Source organism: Melospiza georgiana, chromosome 2 (genome assembly GCF_028018845.1).
Source record: "Melospiza georgiana isolate bMelGeo1 chromosome 2, bMelGeo1.pri, whole genome shotgun sequence".
NCBI lineage: Eukaryota > Metazoa > Chordata > Aves > Passeriformes > Passerellidae > Melospiza > Melospiza georgiana.
Window position 1 is genome coordinate 11,603,475 of NC_080431.1, and position 27,561 is coordinate 11,631,035.

A 27,561-nucleotide genomic window follows, 5' to 3' on the forward strand; every position below is an offset into this window, starting at 1 on the left:
TAATGGAAAATAAACCACATCAAGTACACTTTCTATTCTGATAAATGTATCTGATTTTGCTGTACGTGAAGCACGATCCGGTTCTTTCTGGAACCGGGCGAGGGCTGCTATTGAACCAAACTCTGCTTTGTGCCCTTCCGCACACGCTCTCGTCTCCCTTTTGTCTCCTGAGCGAGCTTTCCACGATTCCAGATCCTTCACCGCCGAGACGTGTGCGCGGCACAAGGAGCGCACAAGGCGCTGCAGCCGCGTTGCCATGGGGACCGAGACACGTCTGCCCGGCGCTCGCAGGGACCGCAGGGGACCGGCGCTCCCGACGGCACCGGAGCGCTCCCCGCCGCACCGCGGGCACCCCTCCGGTTACGGCGGGCACCCCTCCGGTTACCGCGGGCAGCCTGCCCCCGCTCGCACCGCGGGTTCCGCCCCGTCGGCGCTGCCGGCCGTGCGGGCGGTGAGGGCAGCCCCGGCGGGCCGGCGCTGCGGGCGGCCCCGGCGGGCGCAGGTGCCGCGGGCGGGGCGGGCGCTGCGGAGCCGCGGCGGGGCGGGGAGCGGCCGGAAGTGACGGGGCCGGGCCGGGCTGATTCACCTGCTGGGCGGTGCGCGGGGCGCAGCCCGGGCACGGAGCCGCCGCCGCTGCCGCCGGGTGCCCGCCGCGCCATGGAGCCGCCGCTGCTGCCGCTGCTCGGCGTGGCCCTCGTGCTGCTCTGCTCCGCAGGTGGGCGCAGGTGGAAGGGACGGGACGGGACGGGACCGACGGGAGGGAAAGGGAAGGGAAAAGGGGGGGGAGAGAGAGAGGGGAGGGCGGGAGGCGGCGGCGGCTCTGTGGGGCTGGGAGGAAGCGCTGCGGGGCTGAGGGGCTGCTGCCCGCACGGTGGCCGCTCCGGGATCTGGGGTGCGCCGCACCTCCGCCCCTGCGTGTGTGGGGTCCCCGCCGTGTGTGTGGGCGTGAGGGGGTCTCCGCCCTGTGCGTGTGTGTGTGTGAGAGAGATTCTGTGTGCGGGTCTGGGCTGTGTGCGGGTCCCGGCCGGGTGCGGGTCTCCGTCGCTCGCGTATTCCCCGTCCCCTGCCGCCCTCAGCCCGGGGCGCGGTGCCCGGGCGGGCGCTGGCGGAGGGGCCGCGCCGCGGAGCCGACCTGGGCTTTGTTCGCCCTCAGCGCGGCTGCCGAGCTTTATGTGCCGCCTCCCCCTCCCCTTCCCCCGCCGCCCTCCCGGGCAGCCTCCCGTGCCCGCCGGTGTCTCCCGGCCGGAGCGGCGGACCCGCGGAAAACCGACGTGGAAAGAGCAAAAAGCAAAAAAAAAAAAAAGGAATTCCTCCCTATGTTGCATTCAAACCCCAGCCCTGCTGTGTAGCAGCTCCAGCATCCAGGCTGGCGCTGCTGTTGAGGGGTGGAAGGGGCCGGGAGGCTCCCGGAGAGCCCTCGGAGCGCGGCTGTCCGAAGCCGATGGACACGATGGAGCCCTGCCGGGGAAACGCGAGAGGGTTTGAGGGTGGGAGGAAAGGAGTTGAATTGGATGGACCTCAACGCGTTTGTTTTTCGTGATGAAAGAAAACAAAGGAGTAGATAGTCTCGAACAAAAAAAGCAATCAACCATACCCAGAACCCACACATACCAAATCAAACGTGCCTAGGCTGCTAAAAAGCAGGCAGATGTTTTTCATCTCAAATCCTAGATGTTATTGGGTTCCTGTGATCAGCTTGGCTGCCATATCAGTGTTTCCTACACATACATCTAAAATAAAAGCGGGTTTTCACTAAAGTTGGCCCAAACTTATGTGAAATTATAAAAGGTGACAAAACACCCATGGAGGCTCAGCTTCACAGTAAAATGTGTATCAGTTGTGTCAGGGGGTCAGGTTTTATTTCCTATTGAAATGTTAATGCCTGTGTTGATGTCACTGCTGTTTTGGGAAATTACTCATGGGATCAAAACCGTGTGTCTGTAATGGAATGGTGAACTCTGATCTCCTGAATGAAAGGGAATAGGTAGTTCTGCATTAAATGTGTTTCCTGAAACAGAGTTAGAAACAAGGTAGATGCTGTGTAAGAGCTGTGAGTTACTAGTATTTAGTTGGCAATAGATGACAATAGTTTGTCATCAAGATTTATATTGAAAAGCTTCATGTAACGAAAACTGTGAAAAGAACTTATTGTGAGTAGAATTATATGTGCTGCATTTGCACTGCTAGGTTATCAAAGGCTGTGATTATAAAAAATAGGAATAATTAATGTATGAGGAAATGTCAATCCATAATGGAATTTTACACTTTAGTTCAGCTAAAGGATACAGGTGTCTTCAGATCTCAGTGTGAAATTGACTTTGCAAATAAAGAAATATTCCTAATAAAAACACACATACCTCTTTCATGCAGCTATTTGGGTGACTGTACTCTAAACCATGTATATTTCACAGTCCTCTGAAGGAAATAATTGAATAATCTGTGTATGGTAGGAGTTGATGTGTCCTCTGAGCTAGCCTGTGTTCTTTCCCATCAGGCTAAGTTAGGGTTTCTGGGTCTGTGCTGCAGATAGACATTCACTGAAGGAGCAGATGTCAGTGAGTTGCTGTTCTCCATATGGACCAAACTTGGAGAAAGCTATTTTTCGTGCAGTTGAGTGAGAGCTGTTGTCAGTGAAGCATTGCCTAGGTGCTGAAGTTACTTGGATTTGTGGTGGTTGTGGTTTAACCCTAGTAAGAAACTAAGGACCACCTACATGGTCACTTGTTCTCCTTGTGTTGAGATGAGGGAGAGAATTGGGAGGGTAAAAATGAGAAAGCTCGTGGGTGGAGATGAAGACAGTTTAATGGGGAAAGGAAAATCCATGCATGCAAGCCAAGCAGGAGAAGGAATGAATTCACCACCTCCCATGGGCAGGGAGATGCTCAGCCATCCCCAGGAAAGCTGGGCTCTGTCACACCCTAGGGTGGCTTGGCAGGAGAAACATTGTCACTCTGAACATCCTCACTTCCTTCCTCACCCAGCTGTGTTCTGTGATCCTGACATCTCGTGGTGTGGCACTGTCTCCCTGGGTATGCAGTGTTGGGAAACTGATCTCATTCCATTTGGTGCAAATTCTAATTTATGTAGGGTTTTCAACGACTGAGAATAAATGTAGGTGCTGAACTTGTGATCCCAATTTAACAAATATGATAATTTATGGCTTTTAAGCTGCTGAAAATGCATAACTTCAGAACACAAATTTTCAATAATTGAAAATGTTAACATAGCCACATTATACCTACACAAAGACATGCTAAAAAAAGGTCTTGCATGCATACTGACCCATTTAACCTTTGGAGGAAGGTTTTACAAAACAGAAATGGCTGTGCATATGGATGCCCCAACTGAGGATGAGTTTGAGTAGAGTGCTAAGGTAAATAATTGGGTAGGAACTTTAGTCTGCAGTGATATCTTTTCTTGCTGCTCTTGTGGTAGGTTTTGTGTGCACTTTGGTTTTTTGTTTGCAGTGGTAATAGTTGGTAATTTTGTACTGTGTTGAAATTCTGTAATGTGTGATGCTTTATTAACAGAATTGTAAGCTTTTAAATATGGTAAAAGTTCTGTTAAACCTTAGGAAGATCTGTAGTTGTTGCCCTCTTGTTAAACTTGCAAAAGTAATTCCAGGATCGTGCATGCAGGAGTAGAACCTAATGCAGGCATGTTAAGTCAGCATTTGGTGGTTGATACACCAAATAAGTATAATAAGGAACTTAAGCCTGTTCATGTTTTTATGCATGCAATAGGATCTTGCAGAACCTTAAATTAGAAGTGTGACTACCACAGGAGTTTAATGATGACTCCCAGTCTTTTAATTGCTAAACGAGGGACACTTCATCTGTTGGGCTGTAATTGAACAAGGTGCAGGGTTCAGGTTCTTCTAAAGCATCCATTGATGTGAGAAGTTACCCAAAATTTGGGACCTGTTTCCTGGATCTTAGAGTTTTAAGAAGTATGAAGTCTTTACCCAGAGATTACTTAATCCACTGTTAGTCAGCTGCTGTGACATCAACCATGACATCTGAATTAGTGATTTTTCCTTAGCTAATCTGTGTTTCCCAGAAGGTATTCGATGTGTTGAGAATGCTGCTGCAGACATTATTGTAACTCATCCCTTTGGTCTCCTCTGACTGCCCCCTGTGTTCCATCAAACTTCAGCTGCCTCTCTGTCTTCACTTCCAGTTCTTGCCTCTTGCGCAGCCAAGCCCACTTAGAGACAGATGAAACTACCCCTCCCGAGTGCCTGGTTTGGCTTCTGTTGCTGCTTTATGAAAAATATTTTTGCTCATGTTTTCATATGAGCAAGTGTATGCTTTGCTATTATTCCATTCACACTTCAAGAGAGTAATCTTGAATATCTTTAAATCTGCCTCAGTGTTGGAGCACATTAGAACTCCTTTGCCACAGTGCCTGCAGAAATTTGTACAAATTAGGAAGCTTGGTTTTGGGGCCAGTATTGTTTCAACATACTTCCACAGTAATTTAATCAATTGTTGTTTGCATGTTTTGTAAGCTTTTAATGACAGTGATCCTTTTGGTCTTGTTGCAACTTCTGATTGATTTCTTGAAACTTTTAGATACTGTGTGAAACATAATAAATATGGAGAAGAATTTAACAACTGTGTGGCTCACCGGCATGGAAGAATGTATGTGTCCCCACCCCCTCTACTACAGCAATTTAGTTACACTTTCTTTTTTTTCTGTTTCTTTCTTTTTTTCCCCTTTCCTTTTTAGGGAATTCCTCTTTTGCTCCTTTGCACCTTTCAGGAGATGGCTCAGAAAAGTCTCTTCAGCCAGTTGCCCCGGAGTAAGTGGCAGGAAGTCACAGTTCTGTGTAAACCCTTTTCAGTAGCAGCTGCAATATAAGCAACCCTGCATCCTAGCTGGTGCTTTCCTTTACTGCAGTTGTAAATGGGTCGCAGTTGCTGAAAACTTTAATTTTTAACTGGTTAGATCACATGATTTAAAATAAGAAAGTGTTTTACCACCAATTTGCCCCGATGCAGGGCAGGAATGAGTGACAGGAAGGATGGCAGAAGAGCATTAGGAGGAAAACTTGTTCTGTTTGATCAGTATTTTCCCTAAGTATTTTCTGTAAAACCTTGGCCTGGAAAGAGCTTAGTTGAGGAGTAAGACTACATGGCTGAATCAGTCAAATGTCCAGATGTAACCTCAAAGATTATTTTTGCACCCCATTTGAAGTTGTACCTGGCATTCATCTGGCTCCACAGTGAGCTACTTTAGGGAGTTTAAAGTTATAAAAAGAATAAAATTTTGTGAGGTCAGTTTTCTGCCTGTTCCTTTTCCTGATCCAACTCAACGAGATCAAGTCTGAATTATAGCAAGGGTGTGTCAGCTGGAACCTCAAATGCATATAGGTGGAATATATGATTGCTATTGTTTATTTATTAATTTATTTAAAATTCACCTACTTGCTGGGTTATGTGTTCAAAATGTGATAAAAAGAGTCACAATTTGGAGCTTTATTGGTTCTGCACTGGAGCCATTCACTGGTGCTCTGATGTCCTTTAGCTGCTGTCAGGATGCATTTGAGGTACTTGATGCTTGCAAGTTGTGCAGCTGCACTTGCTGCTACATTTTTTTAACAGATTTGTTTTTCATGCCCTACAGCTAAAGCCTATATGCTTAGTATGCTGAAAAATGATTAGTCAACAAGAACTATTTGGTGTGTTGGAGGGAAACATGAGGATTTGATACATTCTCAACTGTTTGAACTTGTACAGAATTAGTTTGCATAAGGAAGTATCCTGTATTCATTTATCCTGCATCTTCAGTTCTTCATTTTAGATGTATTAACAGTATAAGTTACAAGAAATATTTAATCTCAGTTTTAAGGCATGTAAAAATTAATCTCTATGTGTAAAAGATATATATTTTAGTCTCCATAAATTTTTAAGTGATTTGTTAACTTTGTGGGTAATTCTTTGAGCTTATTCCTTTTGGTGGGAGTGGGGCAGGGAGGGAAACAAGAGTGGGCAGACAAGATATTTTTCTCTGACATAATACTTCGCCTTTATATTTAAAAAAAATGAAACAGTAACAAGAAAAGAGCCCAAAATCAACTCTATGCTACTGAATCAAGTAGTTGTCAATCTTAAAGCTAAACTTGCATGTACTGGGGAAAAGCATTGCGTGTTCAGTAGCTGGGAGGAGCCAAAGCCTCTTTACTCAAGTGCAAATAACATGGCTGCTCAGTTAAGTGTTGGATTTAGTGAACTCCCTGATGCATCGGCTGACAGATGTGCCCAATGCCTTCACACTGCCAGCGAGCTGCTTCATTCAGCTCCCTTTGAAATGCCATCAAATTGGCAGGAAAAAGATCGAATCATGTGCCTTGATTGCTTAGTGACTGTGTAAGCCTCCAATATCCCTCTGTCATGGGAAAGTGACTTTCAGGGCTAAAGGCAAAACAACCTGTGCAGCTGGCATAGACCTGGGAGAGAAGGGGCAGGATTTTGTGTAAGTCATGGCAGGATTTCAGCTCTGATCTTATTATTTTTTGTGGTCACTGAAAGAAGTCTTGGTAAGGTTGGCCTTCATTTCATTTTGCACTTCTCAGTGCTGTTTCTTAGAGTCTCTGAAGTGCAGTCTGAAGGCACAGTGTCACATTACAGCTGTCCCCATTACAGATGTGATGTGGTTACATCTTCGTGTCTGCTGCGCTTGTTGCCCCTTCCAGCCATGGCATTGGATTCCTTCTCCCCTCCCTTGTGTCAGAGCTGCTGCCAAAGCCCATCCAGCTGATCCCACAGAAAACTTGGAATCACTGTGGTTTTATGGAGATACTAGGGTAAACACTCCTCTGCTTAAAACGAATCTTAGTCCCGGTTTGTGTTACACTGTCCCCTCCCCCTTTCGGTTGCCTCCCGAAAGCTTATCCTCCCCTTCAGTAAGGAGATCTGAATGCCCCCTCTCTCCTCTTGATAAGCACGTCCCTCTCAGGAAGGTCATCAGCCAGCAGTTGCTAGGAGACGGGCTGGTGGCTTTGGGTTGAGCAACCCAAAAGCTCCAAGAATGTGCTGAACAAGTAAGGAGCACAAGGACAGTTGCAAAAGAAAGGGATGTTGGAGGGAATCTGAAGGCAAAGGGTGTGTTGAGGAAAAAACGAAGTTGTGAGGAAAAAAAAAAAAAGAAAGATAATTCAAGTCTTAGCCTGTGGTTTTTAAGTTTTAATTGTTGCATAGCTGTTTCAGCTGGTCTCTGAACTGTGGAGGAAAGTGAAATCAAGCTCATGCTGTGTATTTGCAGAGTTGGGGTTATTGGTAGTTTTGTTTATATGAGCCTTTAAGTTAAGAATTTTTTATTAGATTGGGAACATGTGTAACTTGTAGCTTAATTGTGCTGTAGCTTTTAAACTAGGGCATGGGTATACTACACTACACAAATTGGAGCTATTTATTAATTTAATGCTGTGTGAATAGAGTTTGGTTTTTTTAAATGTCTTTGAAGAAGTGTGCATAGTCAGTTTCCTATCTAGTTTTTGTTTCTTTTTTTAACTCGTGTGATTTGACAGAGGATTTGTGGATTCAAGTAGATGTGCTTCAGAAGAGTGGTGCTTCCCCCTCACCCTGCTCAGAGGAAGTAAAATTTGTAAATACAAGCCCACTGTTTTGAGACCCAGCAGCAGAGTTGACTATCCAGGACAGTAGATAGTTTCCCAGGCTTATTCTTATATGTAGGGGGATTTTTTTGGGGTGTGTTTCATTTTGTGGTGTTATTTCTTGTTTGGATTTTTTTTGTTGTTGCATTTTAGTTTTTGTTTGCTGTTTTGTTGGTTTTTTTTGCTTGGGTTTTTTTTGAGCGCCCTGCTGTTTCATCAGCCTTCTTGTTGTAGCTTATGGCAAAAACTTATTTCATGCAAAGAAGTCTTTTATCTTCCATCTTTTATCTTTACCATCAGTGGAAAAAGTGTTCTGAAAACTGGGAGTTTGGTCACTCAGCCTCTTTGAGCTATAGGTGAGGTAGCTGAGATGAAATGTGCAAGAGAGGGTTTTAAAATCTTGTCCCTACTAACATTAAGTATGTAAAATTCTATCTCTTTTCTACAAAAAATTGCTTCCTGAACTGTTTTTATATTTAGTTTGGGACTAAAGTAGGAAGGAGGAGAGTATGTGGAGCCAAGTCTGTCCTAGGTGAGTGCTTTTATTCCTGGGCTGCCTTTACTTTCTCTGGCTCCATAAACTGTGTCTTTTCTGCACAGTAGGAGAGTTTCACTGAGATCTGTGACTCCAGTTTAGAGAGCACTGACCTGGGAAGTCTGAAATGCAGGTGTGAGCATCTTTTGTCTTAATTTTACTGCCTTTGAGGATTAACCAGTGCTCTGCCTAGTGGACCTAGGCTAGGGTAGAAAGGTAAGTCTTTATCTTCTCTCTCACCATTTTGCATTGGGCCTTTTTGAGGTTTAAGTAGAAAAATACTTGGTACAGTAGTGTGACTAGCCTTGGAAATGTTAGGTTTAAGTTGTTCCTTTTGCTAAAATGTGTTTTTGCGTGTTTTTACCACTCCAGTGAACTGTGCTTATCTCTGAAATTTGTATCACTGCATTGTATGATAACACTTAGGGTGTGAAGCATGGAAAAAATGTGGTCTGTGGAGCATGTTAAATAGTAACTGTTTAACACTTGATATTAGCAGGACAGTACTTTCTTTGTCAGGAACGGCTTTGTGATTTGCCTTTATCAGCATGGGATTATCCTAAAAACTGAATTCTTTGTGGAGTTCTAAAATAGAATGTACTAGAACCAAACCTCTTTACACACATGGATTCAGATGCAGTAATGCTGTGGGACTTTTTCCTCTCTTGTTTTATTTACTGCTGCATTATTATCTAGCATTTATTAGTTCCTGACCAATTGCTTTCTTGTTCCTGTCCTTTGTTTCTTGCTTGTTTTACCTCCGTTGAGGTTACTGTGAAGCCTGAATATTCTTTGATACCAGGATACCTGGCTAAATTAATGGGATGTGTATTCAAGTAAAATGTGTGTCGGAATCTGTCATGTAACATTTTGAGTTTCATTCCCATCTCAAAAATCCCCAAGTCTATTGAATTTGCTTTCTAAAGAGAAGACTGCTAATCTTTTTAATCCTTCTATTAAACTTCCTTTTTATTGACATTGTTCCTCCAATGTTTACTAAGCTAAAGGATACTGTTTAGGGATTTATTGTTGCCGAGTTTATGACATGTGAAAAGTTAGAGTCACCAAAGATTCACAGTGTTTTGGGCCCAAACTTCTGAAAGCTGTAACTGTGTTGGGTCTTTTTATTCTTGGAGGTAAGGTGTAGAAACTGAGAATCCAACTCTGAAGCTGGGCCTTTATTTTTAAACTTTTTTTACCTTTTGGGGAGGGGTTTCACTGATAAATTGAGGATGTGGTTTTGTTTCTCATTTGTGGAAAAACAGCGTAACTGCAGCTTTTTGGCCATCTCAGCTGTGCTGGTGTGACTTAGCTCCTGGGTGCTGCAAAACCCACTAAAATAAGTAATGCCAAATATTTGTTTCCTTCTATTCCTCTGTGAAGGCAGCTTTTAATGCAGTTACTTGATCAGCAGGAACCTGCCTTGCAGGCATTCCCTTTGGCTGCTGAGGATGCTGATGTTTGGCATTGTGAGGAAGCAGGAGATGACTGTGGGGTGCTTGTGGGGACATCGGCCTTGGAGACTTTGTTTGTGTCACATTGTGCCACTAAACACCAGGGAGTCTCCTCAGCCAGGCCCTCCTCCGTGTGTACCTTCCTCCCTGCACCCTCCCTGCTCCCAGGGTGTAAACCTGACTCACTCACTCTGACAGGGCCTGAGTTCAGAAGTGCAGGTTTGAGATAAGAGGTTGTAGAACTGTCTAAGGTGGGAAAGGTTGGGCAGCTTTGTTCTGTAAAGTCATTACAGCTAGCTGAGAAAAGTAGGAGATGAACTGTGGAGAAGGAGAATATTCAGAAGTAAAGTGGGGTTGTTGGAGAGGCAGTTTTTGAGACTGAAATCTGCCCAGTGAAAAGATTTGATCACAGGTACATCCCTAATCTGCATTTGAAATAAAAGTCTAAGCTGAAGTCTTTTAAGTAAATTTTACAGCTTATGGCTCTCAAAGCACTAATGTGCATTTCTGGTTGTGATCTTTGCTTGCTACTTAAGGCCACATTCTGTGAGAAAAAGCATTTTTATATTTAGAGCCTCTGCTTGTTTGCAGTCAGGTATCGGCAAACAAGACTGGCTTTGGAAAGCCTGGTAGTGAAGTACTCTGAAGATGCAGTTGCAGGTGGATATCACAAGGTAGAACAACATCTCTGAACTCAGCTCTTACTCTCTGTAGAAGCTGCCCTGTTCCCCATGTAGGGAGGGACTGTCTCTGCCAGGTTACATAACCCTTCTGTGGCACTGCCCTATCTGCTGCCACAAACATTCATGCCAAATTTAGATGCACACTTACATTTGTGTAAGCCAGCAATGCAGAATTTCAATGTGCCCTGATTAAATAAGAAAATACTAAATGCATAAGTAGTTAATACAGTAATTTCCTTTCTGTCATTTATTTTCTGTTATTTATTAGTATATATCACAGCTCTGCTTGTGTCTGTGTTGGAATGAAGAAAGCTTTGCTCCATTTTAATTTTTTGTCTGCTTTCTATTTTGAAGATTCTTTTATACTAGAAAGCAACTTCTATCAGATTCCATAAAATATTTAGTTTTCCCTGGATTATTCCTTATAATAATGTAGGTGCTAAACTGTATTCTACTTGAGTGATACTTATAAGTAAGTTCAGATATTCAGAAGGAAAGAGTTTTTCTAAAGACTTGCTATGGGTTTGCACCCCTTCAGAAATCATATGAAAAACTTGTTCAGTCATACAGATATAGTTTGCAATGCTCTTTAGGGTCAGTTCCCCAGAAAAAGAGTATTTTATTCCACCTTAAGAAACTTAAATCTGAATGTTCAGAATCCAAATAGTGTATGGGCCTCTTACTTCTTCTAATACAAACTTTTGTAAGGGATAATACTTATTATTCTTCATCAAAGGAAGGGTGCTTTTATCTTCTCAACCAGTCACAAATATTCATTTGTTTGCCACAGCTGAATATAGCACGTTCTCTTGCAAAATACTTTGAAAACAATATGCAGTCATTTGGATCAGGTTCACTTCATCAAAGTTGACTTTCAGGGGTTTTCTTGAGAGTTTGTTGTGTGCTTCTAAGTCTACACTTTGCAGAGGTTTATTTGCTGCAGTTAGAAATTAGATATTTTAATGCTAAGCATATTTGAGTAAGTAGGATGAATGGCTTGAGTCACTTATCTGTGTCTAAACCAGAAAAGGGTCTGAAACTTTATCCATTAAACAATGCTAACCAAAACAAACACAGACCTTCCTTCAGCTCGTGATAAAGTGTCTGCCTGTCATGTACTAGCAGTTGGATACCACAGTGGATCCTCTTATGTTTTGAGGAGCATGTATAAATAAATAGAATCTCCCTGATTGGAGTGGAAACTGAAGGTGTAAATCTTGGGGAAAATGGAGAAAATGTCATCCTGTCACAGTGCTTGCTTCATGTAGATCTTTAATGCAGTTACAGAATTGTTTGTGTTGGACATGACCTCGGTCACGTCCAACCTTCTGCTCCAAACAGCAGCAACTCTGAGTACTTTGGTCTTCTCTGTATCACCTATCACCTGTCCAGTTTTCTCTCTGACTCTTTACTGCTCAGGTAATAGTAGAAGGTTTTCATGTGGCACTGGAGTCCCACGCTGCTTTCAGCTTTAGTTGTGTTTTGACTTCCCTGCAGGCGTGCTGCATGCCTGGGCAGTATTTGTGTATTCTTCCCTGATAGGCTGTTCTTGCTTCTTCCTCCTTAGGCCAAGCTGCTGATTAATCTGTTTATTTTGCTGGGTTTTGGGATGTACTCCTTGTGTGTGGTTAGTAATTGTCCTTAAATACTCCTCAGTTTCCTTGAGCTCTTTTGGTTTTTTGAACTGGATTCCACAGAATTCCAGCTACTGGGTAATGCAGTCTGCTCAAATGAAGTGCAGGGTCTGTGCTGGATTTCCCTTCCTCCTCTCAGGATTTTAAACATCACTCTTTCATGGCCAAGTGGTCATGGTCAAGGCTGCTTTGGTCCCATCCCTGGCAGGTTCTTGGGTTTTTTCCTTGAAAGCAATCTCAAGAAAGTATCAAATGGGGATTGACTCATTTAGTGCTGTTTTCCTCTGAAATATTTCAGAAACCTCTTAGATTTTGTATCCTGCTGTGTTGCCCTGTTAGTAGATGTCACAGAGGTGAAGTAGTAACCAGTCTCTGTCATTTTTAGAAACTTCCTGGAACTGCTGAAATAGTTTTTGTCAGGTTCTTATCCTGACCATGTGATTTGTCTGTGATGTTTCCTTTAACCCTGACCCCCAAGCTCTTAGCCAGCCTGTTGTCTGTCCTGTAGAGCAGCTTTTTGTGCTCCAGCTACTCCTACAGGTAGAGGGCAGGTCACCTGCTGTGCTTCCCTTCCTGGCTTTGTTTAAAAGCTTGTGTCCACTGATGACAAAGCTCCAGTCATGCAAGCTGTCCCCCACGCCTCACTCTGCTGTCAGCTCTGTGTACAGGTGCTGTGGGTGGCTTCCCTTTTAACATCATTTAACCTCACCAGGGTATCTCTTCCTGGTATCTCTTCCTTCCACCAGGCTGACCCAGGCACTTCCCACGGCTCAGTCTCTATTCCATCCCTATTGCCAAGTTCAATTCCCATTCCCTGAGATCTCTCATTTACATGGCTCCTCACCAGCTCTGATGAGTTTGTTCATATCCCACTTCCTTGGCTGGATCCTATCTCTAACTTATCAGCCCTTGTTTCTCAGGGACACTTGTGGCCATAAAAGTTCAAGTGCTCCTTGCAGTGCCATTCCTGTGGTGAGTTGTTCACTTGAAGGATGTGTCTCTACCAGCCTTTCCCCCCACAGGAAAAGAGCAAGGAGGACCTGAGATCTCATGTCCAGTTTTTTAACCACACTTGATTTGCTCCATCCAGGTCTCTGTTAATAGCAGGTAATAATTGAGTGGGAAAGGAACAAAAAAGAAAAGAAAAAGGCACTATTGGTATGATAATAAAGATCATAGGACCCTTGACAATCTGTGACATGTCAAATTGGCCAAGCCTCCTTTTCCAGCATATCTGGCAGCAGCTGTGTGTCTTCCCTGCAGAAGGGAATCTCCCAACTAGTATTACCTGCCCCTCCCTTGTGTTGCTAATGCTCAGTCCAAGCCCAGCTAGCTCTGACATGTACCTTAATTGAGGTGCTTGCTGCTTCTGCATGCTGATGTTGACCCAAAAAAAAAAAGTGGAAAAAAGGTTTGTGTTTGCAGCCTTACTGTAAGGAAAAGACCATGGAATACTGGTGTAAGGAAAAAGAGGTGTTGGGAGATGTGCAGTAGGAAAGGAATTGAGATTTATGGAAAAGCTCTGATAATTAGAAGGCTCAGACTGATGTTTGAGTACCTCACACAGCAGCTACTGTGTGCTGGGAGCTTCACGTGCAGGAATGATTGTTGGGTGTAATGCTGAGGATTGTGTGCTTTAGCTTTCATTAGCATGTTTGCATGCATGGAAGTACTACTTGGTCTTAAAAAGTATCAAAAATCAAAACTTTAAAAATATTTTTATGACAATCTTCTATTTTGGGCAACCCTCTTCAGACTGTTAGGTTCTGCTTTTATTTGGCCTGTGATTACTATGTTGATTTGTGTGCTTGGATCAGAGAAATGAGTGCTGTAGTAGAAACTGAAACATTTGCTATTTCTGGCTTTTAAAGCACTTGGACCAAGCTGCCAGGCAGTGATAGGTGGGACTGCTGGAGTTTAGTTTCCTAGGAGAGTGTCTCTGAAATGGAGTGCTTCCAACTTCTAGCATAATTTTTCTTCCCAGTTGCCACTTTCTCAGTGTTTTGCCATGAAACTGTGTAATGTCCACTTTGAAATTATACTCACATAATGGCAATGGAGAGGCAAGAGATAGTTGAAGAATTTAATGCTTATTAGCTATGTCAGTACAAATGAGTACTTGGGGGACTTCTGCTTGTACTGGACTGTTATTTCTTCTTTTATATTTGTTTTGAAATTGTCAAAGAGATGAACAAGTAACATCTGAAGAGGGAGAGAAATAAAACATTGATCATAGAAGTCTCATTTGTTTAGAAAAGTAGTCAAAAAATCAGCACATGGATACTCATCTGTCTGCTTTTTTTTTCTTGGCCATGTTGTGTTTCAGCAGGTATCAACTGGAAATCAGAGGGGTTGATACTTTTTAGTAGTAGGGATGTGTCATGCTGTCTTCAGAGTATGAATTGTATTCCCCACTATCTGCTGTGAAAAGGCAGAGTGTTACTCTTGCTTGAATTATTGTCCCATTTGTGAAATTCTCAGCAGGCTCCCTTGTGGGGAGGGCAAAGCAAATGTGTGTGCTGTGATCCTTTGTTGTGGAACTTCAGATGGCAAAGTGACTGTGACTGGAGATGCTGCCACAGAGCAGCAGCTCTGCTTCAGTGATTTACTTCAGAATGGAAGCTTTTAATTACAGTTACAGATTTGAGGCTTTTAAGGAAGCAAGTAACATCATAATGTATTTCATTATCAGTCACTTAAACTGCACTTGAGTTCACTCCCTTTTCTTTAACATAGTAATGTTGAAGATGCAATTTGGAGATGAACTTGAGAGTATTGTATTGCAGTTCCCTAATGAGGCCATGGGGGAAAGGGAAACAGAAGAGTGTGGAAAAATAGTTCAGGAATTTACATTAGTAATGTAAATGCTACTGGGTGTTATGGAAACATGAATGTACTACCCATAAGCAGAGGTAGTACTTGTGTTGTCTTTGCTTATTCAGAGGTTTAGAATGGCTAGTTTGAAAATCTGAGAAGATCCTTTAGGAGGGGATAGGATTGTGACAAGTCAACCAGTATTCATGGAGATCACTGTTATTTAGGGAACAATATTAATTCAGCCTAGTAGCAGAGAATTAATTGTTCAGATCTTTTTACTGTGGTCAAAAAAGAAGTAGTACAAATCTATTAGAGTTATCCTTGAAAAGGTGTACATTGTTGTCAAGAGACATTGCATGTAAATCTCTTTGCTACCTCAAGTTGGTGTGGATTTTTTTTGGTTGATGTTTTTTTTTTCTTCCACCAGACTGAGGGTAATGTCATGAAAAGTAGTACCATCAATAGTAGGAAACATAATAATCCTACCTAGTTTGTTAATAATCAAACAGTGAAAAAAGTGAAAGGCTTTTCTTGCAGGCTCTAGTCTAGAATTTAGTATGTCAAGTGATTTTTCTTTCTGAAGGATTTTTTAAAATAGCTGTTAAAGATCCTGCTGTTTTGTCATCAGGAAGAGAATGTAAAGATTGGTAGAGAGCAAAATTTTAAAAAAGCAGAAGGATATCTGTTGGGTCCCTTCCAACTCACCATATTCAATGATCTAGTGAAGGAAGCTCCTCTGCTGTATGGAGAAGTGCAAGTTAGAACATAAAAGCACTGTGTGAAATGATTTTAAAGACTTTTCATCTGAGGCTGTTACTTTACCTCTGTAAAGACGCCAAAGCCATCGATCTTCCTCCTGCTGTCCACTCTCCTGGTGGCATTGCAGCTCTCCTGGCTGTGGTCACATCTGTGTGTGTGTCCAGAAAACTGCACCCATAAACTGACCAAAAATCTGAGCTTGGTTTCCAGCAAGGTGGACAAAACAGTGGATGTAAGAGTGCCAAACCTGTTTCCATCATGAGCAAAGGGTCTGCTTTCCACATCCTGGCTGTGATGTGCAAGCCTGTACACTTGATATAAGGGGAGCCTGTGTTTGTGGTGAAATGGGGAATCTTGCTGTAGGCCTTTTGAGTAGCTCTTTCTGTGTCACTATATGAATTCTTTTTCAGGGCTGAATTGAGGAAAATTTGTTGTTTGGAAGCATGTTTGCCTAGAGGCATGCAGATAAGGATTATGCAGCCTTTTTAGAGGAGAAAGACAAGCAGAACAGACAAACAAATGCAAAAAACTCATTGAGATTTTTCAAAAAGATTAATTTGCCTTCTATCTCCCTGTAGATGGAGGAGCCCTTGTAACTAAAGGCAAAGTAAGTTACTTCCAACCCAGGATTTCTCAAGAATTCTGTCTATCCTGGCAGACTTCATTCCTGTTCCATACTTTCATTTTACAGTGAGGGAGTAATGGTAAGGTGATTATATAGTGACTTGAAAACCTGCTGCTGAAAATGTTTAGCTGAGGATTGTGTGGGACATGAATTGTGCAAAAAAACCACTCCAAACAACAACAAGTATGGCTTGAAAGATGTGGCTGCCTGTTGGGTGTAATTCCAATGAGCAGCACAGGGTTTTGCACTGTGTTGGGTGACAGGGTCTGCACAGGCTTTCTTCACCAGTGACAACTCTGACTGATGGCATGAATTCTATACTGGAGACGTATGTCATAGAGCACTTACAGTGAACAACTGCATGTGACTTGTTTTCAGAACATAAAATTTTATTTTTATAGGTCTGACAAGAAGCCTAACAATAACTTCAGTTGACCAGTCAATGTTTGAAAAGGCACAAGGAGAGAAAGTTACGTTGCCATGTACGTTTGAACTCTCGGCAGAAGATGAAGGACCACTAGATATTGAGTGGGTATTGATACCAGCAGATAATCAAAAGAAGGAACAAATAGTAAGTAGAGACTTCTCTTTCTACAGTGTTAATTCAGTTGTTTTAGTAGGTCAATGTATGAGGTTTTTACTGACTCTTTAAAGTTCCACCTTTTCAGGTTGGGATGCTTGTGATCTTAAATTGCTTTGAAGCACCAGTCACATGAAATCGAGTGGAAGTTTTGAAATACTGGATTAAGGATGAAATGTTAAGACATTTTTCACTATAAACTTGCCTTCTAATGAAGAACTTCCAAATTAAATACACTTCAGTTCCAAAAAGAAAACTTTGCTTTTGTACCTGCTTTATCTTCCTTATTGAAAATAGATTCACAAGGACTTAATTTTAAATATATTTAGCTCTTTTGATTATTGATACTTTCCTGTCTTTGAAAGCCTTATAAATAAGATGATTCATATTAGTAGGCAGGTTTTGCAGAGTTAAATTGGAGCAATTCTAAACAGTTTTCTTCCAGTCAGAAGTCAATGCTGACATATTGGTACTTGGTGTTTAGCTGGAGTATTCACCATAATGCTGTATGTGGTGCTGTTTTGAAGGTGGAGATATTTGACTCACTGTTTTATTTCTGGGGTTAAAACTATAGAAAGAAACTTGAAAATTCAAAGAGATGAAATGATTTTAAATGTTTATGCACTAAGTAGATTTCTGAATCATATTTCTTTTTTTTTATAGATAATTATGTATGCTGTAGACAGGGTTTATAATCATTATTATGCTGGTTTGACTGGGAGAATGCAGTTTACTAACCTTGATCCCAGATCTGGTGATGGTTCACTGGATATCCTGAATTTAAAAGCATCAGACACTGGCACATATCAGTGCAAAGTGAAGAAGGCTCCTGGAGTTCAAAGCAAGAAAATACAGTTGACTGTACTTGGTAAGATAATTTATTTTCTTAAATTTTCAGTGATTATTTTTATGTGCTTATTCCACCCTATTTTCAGTGTCTGAAATGAAAGCTTCTGTTGGGCAGTGTTGTACTGAATCTGTGAGGATTATGCTCATTACTGAGGGAGGGATGGGCATAATTCTGTTCTGGGAAATGAAGGGAATGATATTTAGAATTATAAGCATTTCTAGAAGTTCTGCACCTGACTCATATTTTGTAGAAAAATCTTTCTGTGCATAGAAATGGTTTGTGGCACAAACTTTATCTTTCACAGAATGAACTGGCTGCCAGAACACAACTAGGAACTATTTTAATTGTGACTGTTATTAATTCAGTGATGTTTTATTTATTAGTAAAGCCAGCACGGACTAAGTGTTCCATTGAAGGATCACAGGAGATTGGAAAAGATGTTACCTTGAAATGTGTGTCACAAGAAGGATCCCCACTTCTGTCTTACGACTGGAGGAGAGTGTCTGGCACACAGAATCTTCCTGCCACTTCTGTGCTGAGTACTGTCAAACTTCATTTATTACTCTGAAATAATTAAAAAGATTGCAATATTATTTTTGGCTTGTAAGCATCTCTGGATTAGCATTACTATAGAGTTGTCAAGATTAAATGTCACTTCTGCCCTCTAACAAAACTGAATTTGAAACAAGCTGGAGTTGATTCTGGTTTTTAATTCATGTTTGGAAATGTTTCAAGCTTCAAGTTGAGATTCTTATCATAAAGAGCTGCAGTATCATGCTCACCTGTGCCCAGATGTTGTTAGTTCTCCTGCTTGCTGATGGTTTTGCTTTTGTGCTTAAGTGGATATAGAGAATTCAGATGTGGCTTCAATATGATTTAAAACAAGCAAACAATCTCCAATTTTTTGTAAGCTTCTGCATTCTATTAGAGTATGTAATATCTTAAAGAATAGATCCCTAAAAATCATCTACAAAGGAAGAACCTAATATTGTTCTTCATTTTGGACTTGACTCATGGTCTCCTATTTGATGTCTCTTATTCATTGTTTTGACAGTGAATCTGCTGATCATTAATGTCCTCTGTACCACTCAGGACTTTAGGCTACTGTTGTTGTGACCCTTCTTTCTCCACATCCCAAATTTGTCTAAAGGTGACAAAAAGAGAAATTGGCAGTATCAGTGCTGGACAAGAATGACGTTGTGCAAGAGTGACCTGAAACACACAAAAGCCATGTTAGTTTTGGGCTTGTGAATGTAGTTTTGGGGACACTGAGTGTGTTCTATAGAATCTACACCCTATCTAACTTGTTCAGCAGATAGAGCAAGTCAAATACTGTGGAATACATTTCTAATGCAGTAAGACTTTTACAAACAATAGCATTTTACAGCATGATAGAACTGTTTTAATCTGGGTTTTTTCATATAGCATTTTTAAGTTAAGGTTTCATGTATATGCTGGTTTAGTAATTTTGTGATATTAAATATGGAATTATATTGAGGAAAATGGTAAACCTCTCCCTTCTGTTGTTTGTAGATAAAAATACAGGGGAGCTTCTTCTGAAGAACGCCTCTCGAGAGTATTCTGGCACATACAGCTGTGTGGCCACCAACAGAGTTGGCACAGATGAATGTTCTGTTGAGCTGAATGTCACCCCTCGTAAGTGTTTGCTGTGCAATAGTCACACAGCGTTCTTGTGGTAAAGCTGAGCAGTCTTTTTCTCTAAACTCCTAAATGGTTAAAAACCCCAATGCTCTTATGTAACTCTTGGGTGCCACTTCAAATTTTACTGTTTTAAATGCATGTGATTGGGCACTCCCCCTCTGATTCAGTGATTCAGTATTATTGACCTGCCTCGTGTGAAACATACTGGGCTTAATGTTTAAAGAAAGGTCTCATAACTCTGACATTTAACACACAGTGTTGTTATTTGTCTATTCTAGCCGTAAATACAGCTGGTATAATTGCTGGAGCTATTATAGGAACTCTGCTGGGTCTCTCTGTACTGTGTTCTATCATCTTCTGTTTTTGTAAGAAGCACAGAGAGAAGAAATACGAGAAAGAAGTACATCATGATATCAGGTAACAATGAATCTCTAGTTTCTGAGCAGTATTATTGGAAGATTAACTTTTAAATGTGTATTTCTGCAAATAAGTTACTTAACAGTTGAGATTTCTGTCTTAATCTGGAAAGCTTATTATAACACTAATGGCTTGTTGGAGAACTTCTTGTGGTTTGTCTAATTTCAGTAAACATTTTAGAAGCAATGAATTTTGAGGGTTTGGGGGGCTTTTGTTACTTTAAAGGAAGATGTAAGGATATTTTTGACTACATTGGAATAGAAAAAAACCAAACTGAATATTTGTTTTAAAGTAATGGTGACTGAACCCTTGTTCTGCAACTGATTTTGTTTGTGTTTTGCTCATTTCAGAGAAGATGTTCCACCTCCAAAGAGTCGCAGCTCTACAGCTCGCAGCTACATCGGCAGCAATCGCTCCTCCCTGGGCTCAATGTCTCCCTCCAACATGGAAGGATATACCAAAACTCCATATAGCCAAGTCCCAAGTGAAGACTTTGAACGTGCTCCTACTCAAACCCCAGCCTTTGCACCTTCAAAGGTAGCTGCACCTAATTTAAGTAGAATGGGAGCTGTTCCTGTGATGATTCCAGCACAAAGCAAAGATGGGTCGATAGTATAAAATATTATTAATTTAAAAGCTGTTTTTTTAAAGTGTTCTTTGTAAGTATTAGAGAAAAATACTGTGTTCCATCCCTCATTTAAACACTGGCATGAAATTTTCCTTGAAGAAAATATACAAGTGAGTTTGAAAAGCCACCAATTCTCATGTTTAATTTTAAATTTATTTGCCTATGATAGTTGAACTATTTGCTAAAAACGAAGTTCATAAATAAATATCGGACACTGAAGGTATTTGGACCTCTGGTAGGTTGCTGAGGAGGTTCTGACACTGTCAGCTAATGTACAGTTCTGAATGTGTAACAGTGAGACACAGGTGAGAAGTAGCAAAAGCATTTCATGTGTAGACCATGAAGTTTCTCAGAGTTCCTGAGACTTTATTCTTAATTGTGGAATAACAGTAATATTTTAACTTGGCCACTGTCTGGTATAGTTGCAGGGGGCTGAAATACCAAGGATGACTTTGAATTCTGTTCAAATTGAGTATTTATGTGGTTCTTTAACCTGGTGATGTTTGTTTGGAGTGCTGGAGCTCTTATTTGTCAGGGGCAGACAGTCATTTGATTGGTTCAATTAATTAAATTAACCCGTTCTGAATTTGAAAGAGCCATGAGTGAAAGTGTGACAGAAAACCTTGCAAGTTCTTTGAAACACAAATTTTTTTACAGTAACTAGTTCTGGTCCTGTCAGATAACTTAATACTTAACGTTATCTGATGCAAGAGGTCCTATCAGATTGTTGGTAGAAGTATCTAAGCTCTAAAACCTACAGAGACCAACTGTTACTGTCACAGCAAGAATGAGTTATGTGTCTTTACACAGGTCTTTAAATTAGTTGTACCTTGCATTTTCCAATGCTTGGTTAGATGTTAAGGCAGTGCTCTTAGGTTTTTTTCCAAAGCAATTTCCTAGAAGCTTTATGGGGATTTGATGAAGCCTGTTTTAAGTAACTGGTATTTGATGTCTGTCCTCTTGCTCTAACCACTGTGGAAACAACTTTTCTTGTATGCCCCTAAGCAGTAGTCAGTCCTTATTCAAGATGCTAATGCCTGGCTGTATGAATTTGCAAGGAGTTCAAAGCTCATTTTTTCTTGCCTCTTTAAAAACACTAAATATTCTGAACCAATGTTCAGACTGTGGAGAGCAAGCGTTTCATGTAACAGAGAGAAAACAATTACCCAGAATTGTTGATACAAATCTCATGTTGCAAGATTGAAAATGCTTCTTCCCAATTTTGCAAACTTAAAGCAATACAGAAGAAACACAACAATTCCTTGTCTTACTTTCACATGTTTTTAAGGACTTCTGGTAACTTCTAATGACTGTTGTTACATACCTGCAAAAGCTCCATTTAAAACTCTGTACAGTTTGAATCTGTCAATTCTTCTTTTCTTCCTGTTTTCTACCTTCTTTGTCTTGTGCTGGGGAGCAGGTGGGGCAGAGTTTTTAGCTGACCCTAGCTAGAGATGTTGAACTGCAAGGTATTTTGGAAAACTGTAAATTCATTACAGTATGTGCACTGATGTTGATGAAGGAAATATCTGAATAGGCTGTTGAAAGATGTTAAAATTATTTGTGTGTAGCAACAGTGAGAGAAAACAACATTAACCCAGACTTCTAGGTTTAGTATCTGCTTATCTGTAGCTGCCTATACATCTGTGATGAATTCTTTGGCTTACTACTAAATGTTTATCCTATCTGTAAATAGGTGCACAATTTTTGGCTAGCACTATTAATGTAAAGAAATTTCCCTGCCCATGGCAGTGGTTGGTACAAGGTCATCTTTAAGCTCCTTACAACTCAAACAATTTCATGATTTTAACTTACCCTTCATACTGAATTTAGAAACTTGAATGGCTATTAAGTAATATAGAGTTAGTTTTACACATTTGGGACTTTTTTAGATTGTAAACTGATACTGTTAGAGATCAGATTTTTTATCTTTCATGTGTGCCTTGTCAATAAGATTTGCCTGATTGTAACTTCAGTTTTTATTAAATTCTGGTGCCTAAACATACTGTATGAACAGGTGCTTAGATGATGGTACAGTTCTTAAAACATGACACTGTGATCTGATTTCTTGATTCTTATGTACTATTTATACCTCTTCATGCCTATTTTTGGATGTGAACTTCAGTGTCTCTCTCTGTATTGTTCTGTATTTCAAAATGTCACTTAAATCCTTCAATTGCTAATTATGATTCAAGTGTTTGTGTTCCTGTAAGCTCTTCAGTTGTTGTACCAATGAGAGAGATGATTGACTTTCATTTATGTGGTGAATAATAGGCTTAGTAAATGTGCCAAACATAGCTTCTGAAGAACTATAGATGAGGAGACATGTTTTTGCATCCAATTATTGTGATAGAAGAGACTTCCAAGATGTTAATCATACACTGATTGTTTACCTTGAAACTAAGGCCTTTCTTAATGAAAAGGGTATAGTTACTGCAAATACAAGTTGAATGCAAGACTAAAGTGAATCACAGACTGAGAGAGAGCTATAAACCGAAGGAACCAGGCAGCAAACCTACTAAATTTGGTTCTAAGCCATCTGTGGACCTATGTGTTTTTTTAGGGTTTTTTTAAATTAATTTTTTGGTTGTTTTTGGTTTGGCCTGAGACCCTGTAACTTACAGTCAGGTAAGCCCTAGGACACTCAAACTCAGAAACCTGTCTCAGTAAAGCACATGGAGCAGAGTTTACACATGCTTGATGCTCTGTCAGCTTGTGCAAAACAATAAATGGGCAGAAGGACAGCCTGATGTGCCCTCAGAGCCTGGCTGTTAAGCTTAGCAGCCTTGACAGTGTCTGTCTATTTATGTAATTGCATGGAAAAATGAAAGAAATGGGATCTGACACAGTCCTTATCTGAAATATAGAACCTCTGACTTGGGGTAAACTCTGCCTCAAGTTGCTATCATCATGCCTTTTGGGTGGATGCAACACTACTATGAAAACATAATACTGCTACTATAAATTATTTCTTTTGTCACTAGATTGTTCACTTACATTGGATTATGATTCTCAAAAGCAGCTACTGTATTTTGACAATTTCTAGCTGTGTGGGAGATGAACTGGTTAAACATATGAGGTGTCTGATGTGACAGAGAGCTCTGCTGACAGAACAGTTGTAGGAAGTAATGGCAGCTGATATACCAGTTAGGAGGTGGCATTTTTAAAGTCTCATTTTGTTAAAAAAAAGGGGGGGAAAGGGGAGGGAGGGTGGTACCGTTGTGTAAATACTCCAAGTGAGCTCAAGAAACCTCTAGTAAATGTCATGACTGTAAACTTGCCTGTTGAAGACTACTATATATAGAAAGCAACCCCTCAATTTTAGCATGGTGTGAATAAAGTGTTAGACTTGTAATACTGTAGAGGTTACGTAACACTTGTCCATACATTACAAGAGTTTTCATCAACTTTCTGCAGTGGGTATTTAAAGATACTTGTGTGAAACTTCCTTCCCTAAGAACAAATACTTCTTCCAAAACTGTGTGGTGCACAGAAATGCCTTGTTGGAGGGGTAAAACATGACTTTTGAAAGAAATGTACAATGCATACGTCTTTCTCAGCTCTTGGTAGTCTCATTCATATTAGATGTATGCTTCCTGTTTAATAGTGCAAGTAAGACTTCTGAATTGCAAGTTTTTATGTAATGCTGAATATTGTATATTACTGGTTTCCATGACAAGCTTTTAGTTTTGTTCTGAGCAGTGTATATATTCTGGATCACTCTAGGTCTTTGTTCAGTCTAAAGATATTATGCTATTTGTGTCACTTAAACCTTGTTTTATACACTTGATAGGTGCTTTTTGGGGCCCTTTGTTGGATAATCCCCTAGCACTGAGGCATAGCTCAGCTGAAATCAGAGCAATAACAACTTCCTGGGATCCAAAATGTTACAATGTTACATTGCATTTCTCATGCACAAAGCATGGACTTTGAACATTGATATGAATTTCAGTATGAGGTTTTTATATTCACACTTTTGGGGGAATGGTATTTTAAAATACAGGTATTGTGAGTGAATTTGTAAAAAAAACAAAATCCAAAATTTTAAAATGCTATAATTCCATGACAGACTTGTGTACTTTTTGAAATAAAACTGTTGGAGAAAACAGTGGTCTGTCTTTATTTTAAAGCAGCACTTGTATATGTCTTCAGCTTTTTCTTTATGTAATTGGAAGTGAACTAATAAATATGGCTGTGTATACCATGCTGGCATGAATAATTTTATTTATTGCTTTTCCCCCCTGCCCCCTTCCAAGGCAAATAAAACTGTAGATATTTTAAAATATTCACTTTTAGATGGGGTTTTTAATTGTAGGCATAGTTATTCTGAAACATAGATAAGATTTAATCCCTCTTTATTTTAGGTAGAACCAAAAATTCCTGAAACTGATTAATCATTGTCCTTTAAATTTCAAACAAGCTGGTTGACAGCACTCAAAGTATGTTGATAAAATGCTTGGGGGTTTTATTGTTAATGTGTTAATTTGCATCTCTTTCAATTTCGATGAAGCTGACTTGGGATATTCTGCACTGCTTGGCCTTGCAAGCCAACTGATTATTGTCCTTGTCATTTTACATGAGATTTATGTGATTTCTCCAGTGTCATCTCCAGGGTGGAGATCCAAAGCTGGCATGGGCTCTATCTGCAATAATGGCATGCATTAAGCTCATATAATTGGAGGCATAATTAACTTTCATTTGCTCATAATATATGCATGCTATTATGTTATAATGCATGCCTATCTTGATATATTAATGTGTTCTGGCCAGGCCAGATATTCCAGTGACTTCTTTATATATATAAAAAACCCAATATGTGTGCACAAGCATATGAAGTTCAATGGAGTACTGGTGGATAAACCTCTAGGATTTTTTTTTTTAAATTTCATGTTAAGAGTCATACTTAAATACCAAAAGAAACCTAATAAAAATGGAAGTTCAGATTTGTCTCTTTACAGAGTTCTAAGAAACCTTTCTTACACTCTTTTTAACATTCTTGTCAAGACTTTGGAAGTGTTGAACTTAGGGTGGCAGTTCTGTCACAGATGGCTCTTGCATGCCTCAGCTGCTCCTCAGGTGTTTTATGTGGAGAACAAATGACCGTGAACCAGAAGCTGAGTACTACCTCCAGCTGGTCTGTGGAATTCCAGCAAAACAGCTGGAACTTTCCTGAGTGTCCTGACAGAACTGAGGGCACTCAGCACCTGGTAGCTCTACAGAACCTCTGTGGTCCTTTATATGTGTGTTAGACGGTGCCTTGGATAAAGTGTCATAAAAGGTCTGGCTGTTGGTTTGTTTCTCTGAATGTCTTGGCTGTGTCTTTTGAGCTTACTGTCTCTAATTTCTTTCCCTGATGTGGTTTCAAAGCTCTGTGATAACACTGATAGGCAATTAATTACTAGGCTCTTTTAAAAAGCAGATAATGACAGCAACTTTGCCTTGTTTCCTATCTGTAAAATTCATAATGCGGAATAGTTTGTAAAGAAAATAGCTGATTAAGTAGCAGAAGTAAGAATAGGATGAAACAAAGCTGTGAGTGTTGCCTATCTTTCCAAATGTCAGCTTATTCTAAAACTACTTTTAACTTGTGTATGACCATAGGTGATTTCTCAAAACATGAAGACTTGCATCTTAATATAAAAATAATGTGTGTACTTGAGTTATGATGATTTTGTTGCTCTTCCTAATTTGCTTTAGGCTTTTTATGGAATGGTGCAGGCACAGCTACCAGGAGAAGAGTATGAACCTTTAATTTTATAAAATAACCACTCTGGCAGAAAACTGGCCTGGAGGATTGTGTTGTCTCTGCTTCTGATTTCCATTAAAAATCAAGTTTCTGGAAATAGGGAGTCTTTAAGTATCTTTGGATTTTTAGATCATTGGAAATCAAAGTCGGTGTCACCCTCATAAGTTGTTGTTTTGAAGACTTCAGCTTTCAGCTGTCAAAGCACTGGCCAGGTTGCTTTGGATATGCAAAATCAGTAGTATTTAATGGCAGCAGCTCCTATTTGGGTCCTCATTTCTAGTAAAGTTTCTTTTGGTCAATGCTGTCTGGAGAAACAGATGAAGGACAATTGTACCACATTATTTAGGAAATAAAGCAGTGCAATTCATTCAGGAACCTGCATGATGCCAGGGTTGATGGATGGATAGAGGGAGGGAGGGGAACAGCTTTGGAAGGAAGTTGAGCTTGTTGATTACACAACTTGATTATGTAACAGTTTTAAAAAGTGGCACTATTAGAAGAGACATTACCAAAGATAAAATGATGTGCTTTCAGATGTTAATCTAATTTTTCTTAGGGGGAAAACCTCTGGAGGCAGTGTGCCTGCTGGGAAGCGCAGGGAGCTGCGTGATGCCTTGACAGTTGTCCCGCTTGCAGGGCTGGATGCTGTGGCTCTGGGGAGCTGCAGGCAGGGCAGGAGCTGAGTGCTGTACCTGAAGGGTGTTGTACTCTCCCTCCCAGAGAACTTTTCCTAATTGCAAACTGGGGAGAGCAAAGCAGTGAGTCTGATCAGTTTCTGTGGAATGAGAATTCTGGAAGCATGCACGAACTTTCTAACTTCTTGAAACCTTTCCCTACTCTGGTTTGTAGCAACATCTGGCTTAGGGGTCTTAAGACAAAACATTTTTGCATTCAGTTGCTTATGTAGCCAGCATACCTTCAGCTTTCACTGCTTGAATTGCAGAGCCTTGTCCTCTGCCTACCATCCATAATTTCTGCAGGTGATGACTCTGGTTATATCATTACTAACAGTACTGTGTAAGGAAGCAGAAGAAAGTAGATTCTCCTGAACCCTCCAAACAGGGCAAATGGTGACAGCTCAGCTTTTTGGTGCTCTGGGCACAAACATCTCCAGGGGTGTGGTGGTCACTTGGCTTAGAATTTGCTATGAAGGAGTACTGAATCAGATGGTAAAGAGCTATAAAAGTAATTTAGTGCCATTACTAAACAGCTTCCAATTATATCAGGTTCTGTGTGAGTAGGAAAGCAACTTGAGCTTTCGTTTCTTGTGGCCAGTTACTGCTGTGCAAGTGAAACAACATCTCTCTGCAACTTGTGACTTGTCCTGGTCAGTGATTAGTTATTGAAACTATTATCCCATCCAGGGATCTGAATCTCCCTATTATCTGTCACTAGGTAATATTTTACCTGGGAGACAGTAGTTGGGATTAGTCAGATTTCAAGGAAGTTAAATTGTGCTGCAGAGCAGTTCCCAATGTTTAAGGGCTCTGATGGTGTTGAAAGCGAAGGGAGACGACCCATCTTTGTTGATCAGCATCGACTCCGATTTATTG

At 40.7% G+C, this 27,561-nt stretch overlaps 1 protein-coding gene across 1 annotated transcript; it reads left to right on the forward strand.

Moving 5' to 3' along the window:
- The first annotated feature begins 632 nt into the window (after nucleotides 1–632).
- On the forward strand, nucleotides 633–24,466 carry CXADR (CXADR Ig-like cell adhesion molecule). The gene is made up of 7 exons (XM_058018494.1): nucleotides 633–715; nucleotides 16,527–16,696; nucleotides 17,369–17,573; nucleotides 17,939–18,094; nucleotides 19,089–19,211; nucleotides 19,496–19,634; nucleotides 19,985–24,466. Exons 1-7 carry the CDS (start codon nucleotides 658–660, stop codon nucleotides 20,250–20,252), a joined length of 1,119 nt encoding a protein of 372 aa, XP_057874477.1. The 5' UTR covers nucleotides 633–657; the 3' UTR covers nucleotides 20,253–24,466.
- Nucleotides 24,467–27,561: the final 3,095 nt, after the last annotated feature.

Coding starts and splice junctions, on each gene's coding strand:
- CXADR (XM_058018494.1), top strand. CDS start 658: ATGGAGCCGCCGCTGCTGCCGCTGCTCGGCGTGGCCCTCGTGCTGCTC. Junction 716..16,526: donor CGTGCTGCTCTGCTCCGCAG/GTGGGCGCAGGT, acceptor TTATTTTTATAG/GTCTGACAAGAAGCCTAACA. Junction 18,095..19,088: donor TCCTGCCACTTCTGTGCTGA/GTACTGTCAAAC, acceptor TGTTGTTTGTAG/ATAAAAATACAGGGGAGCTT.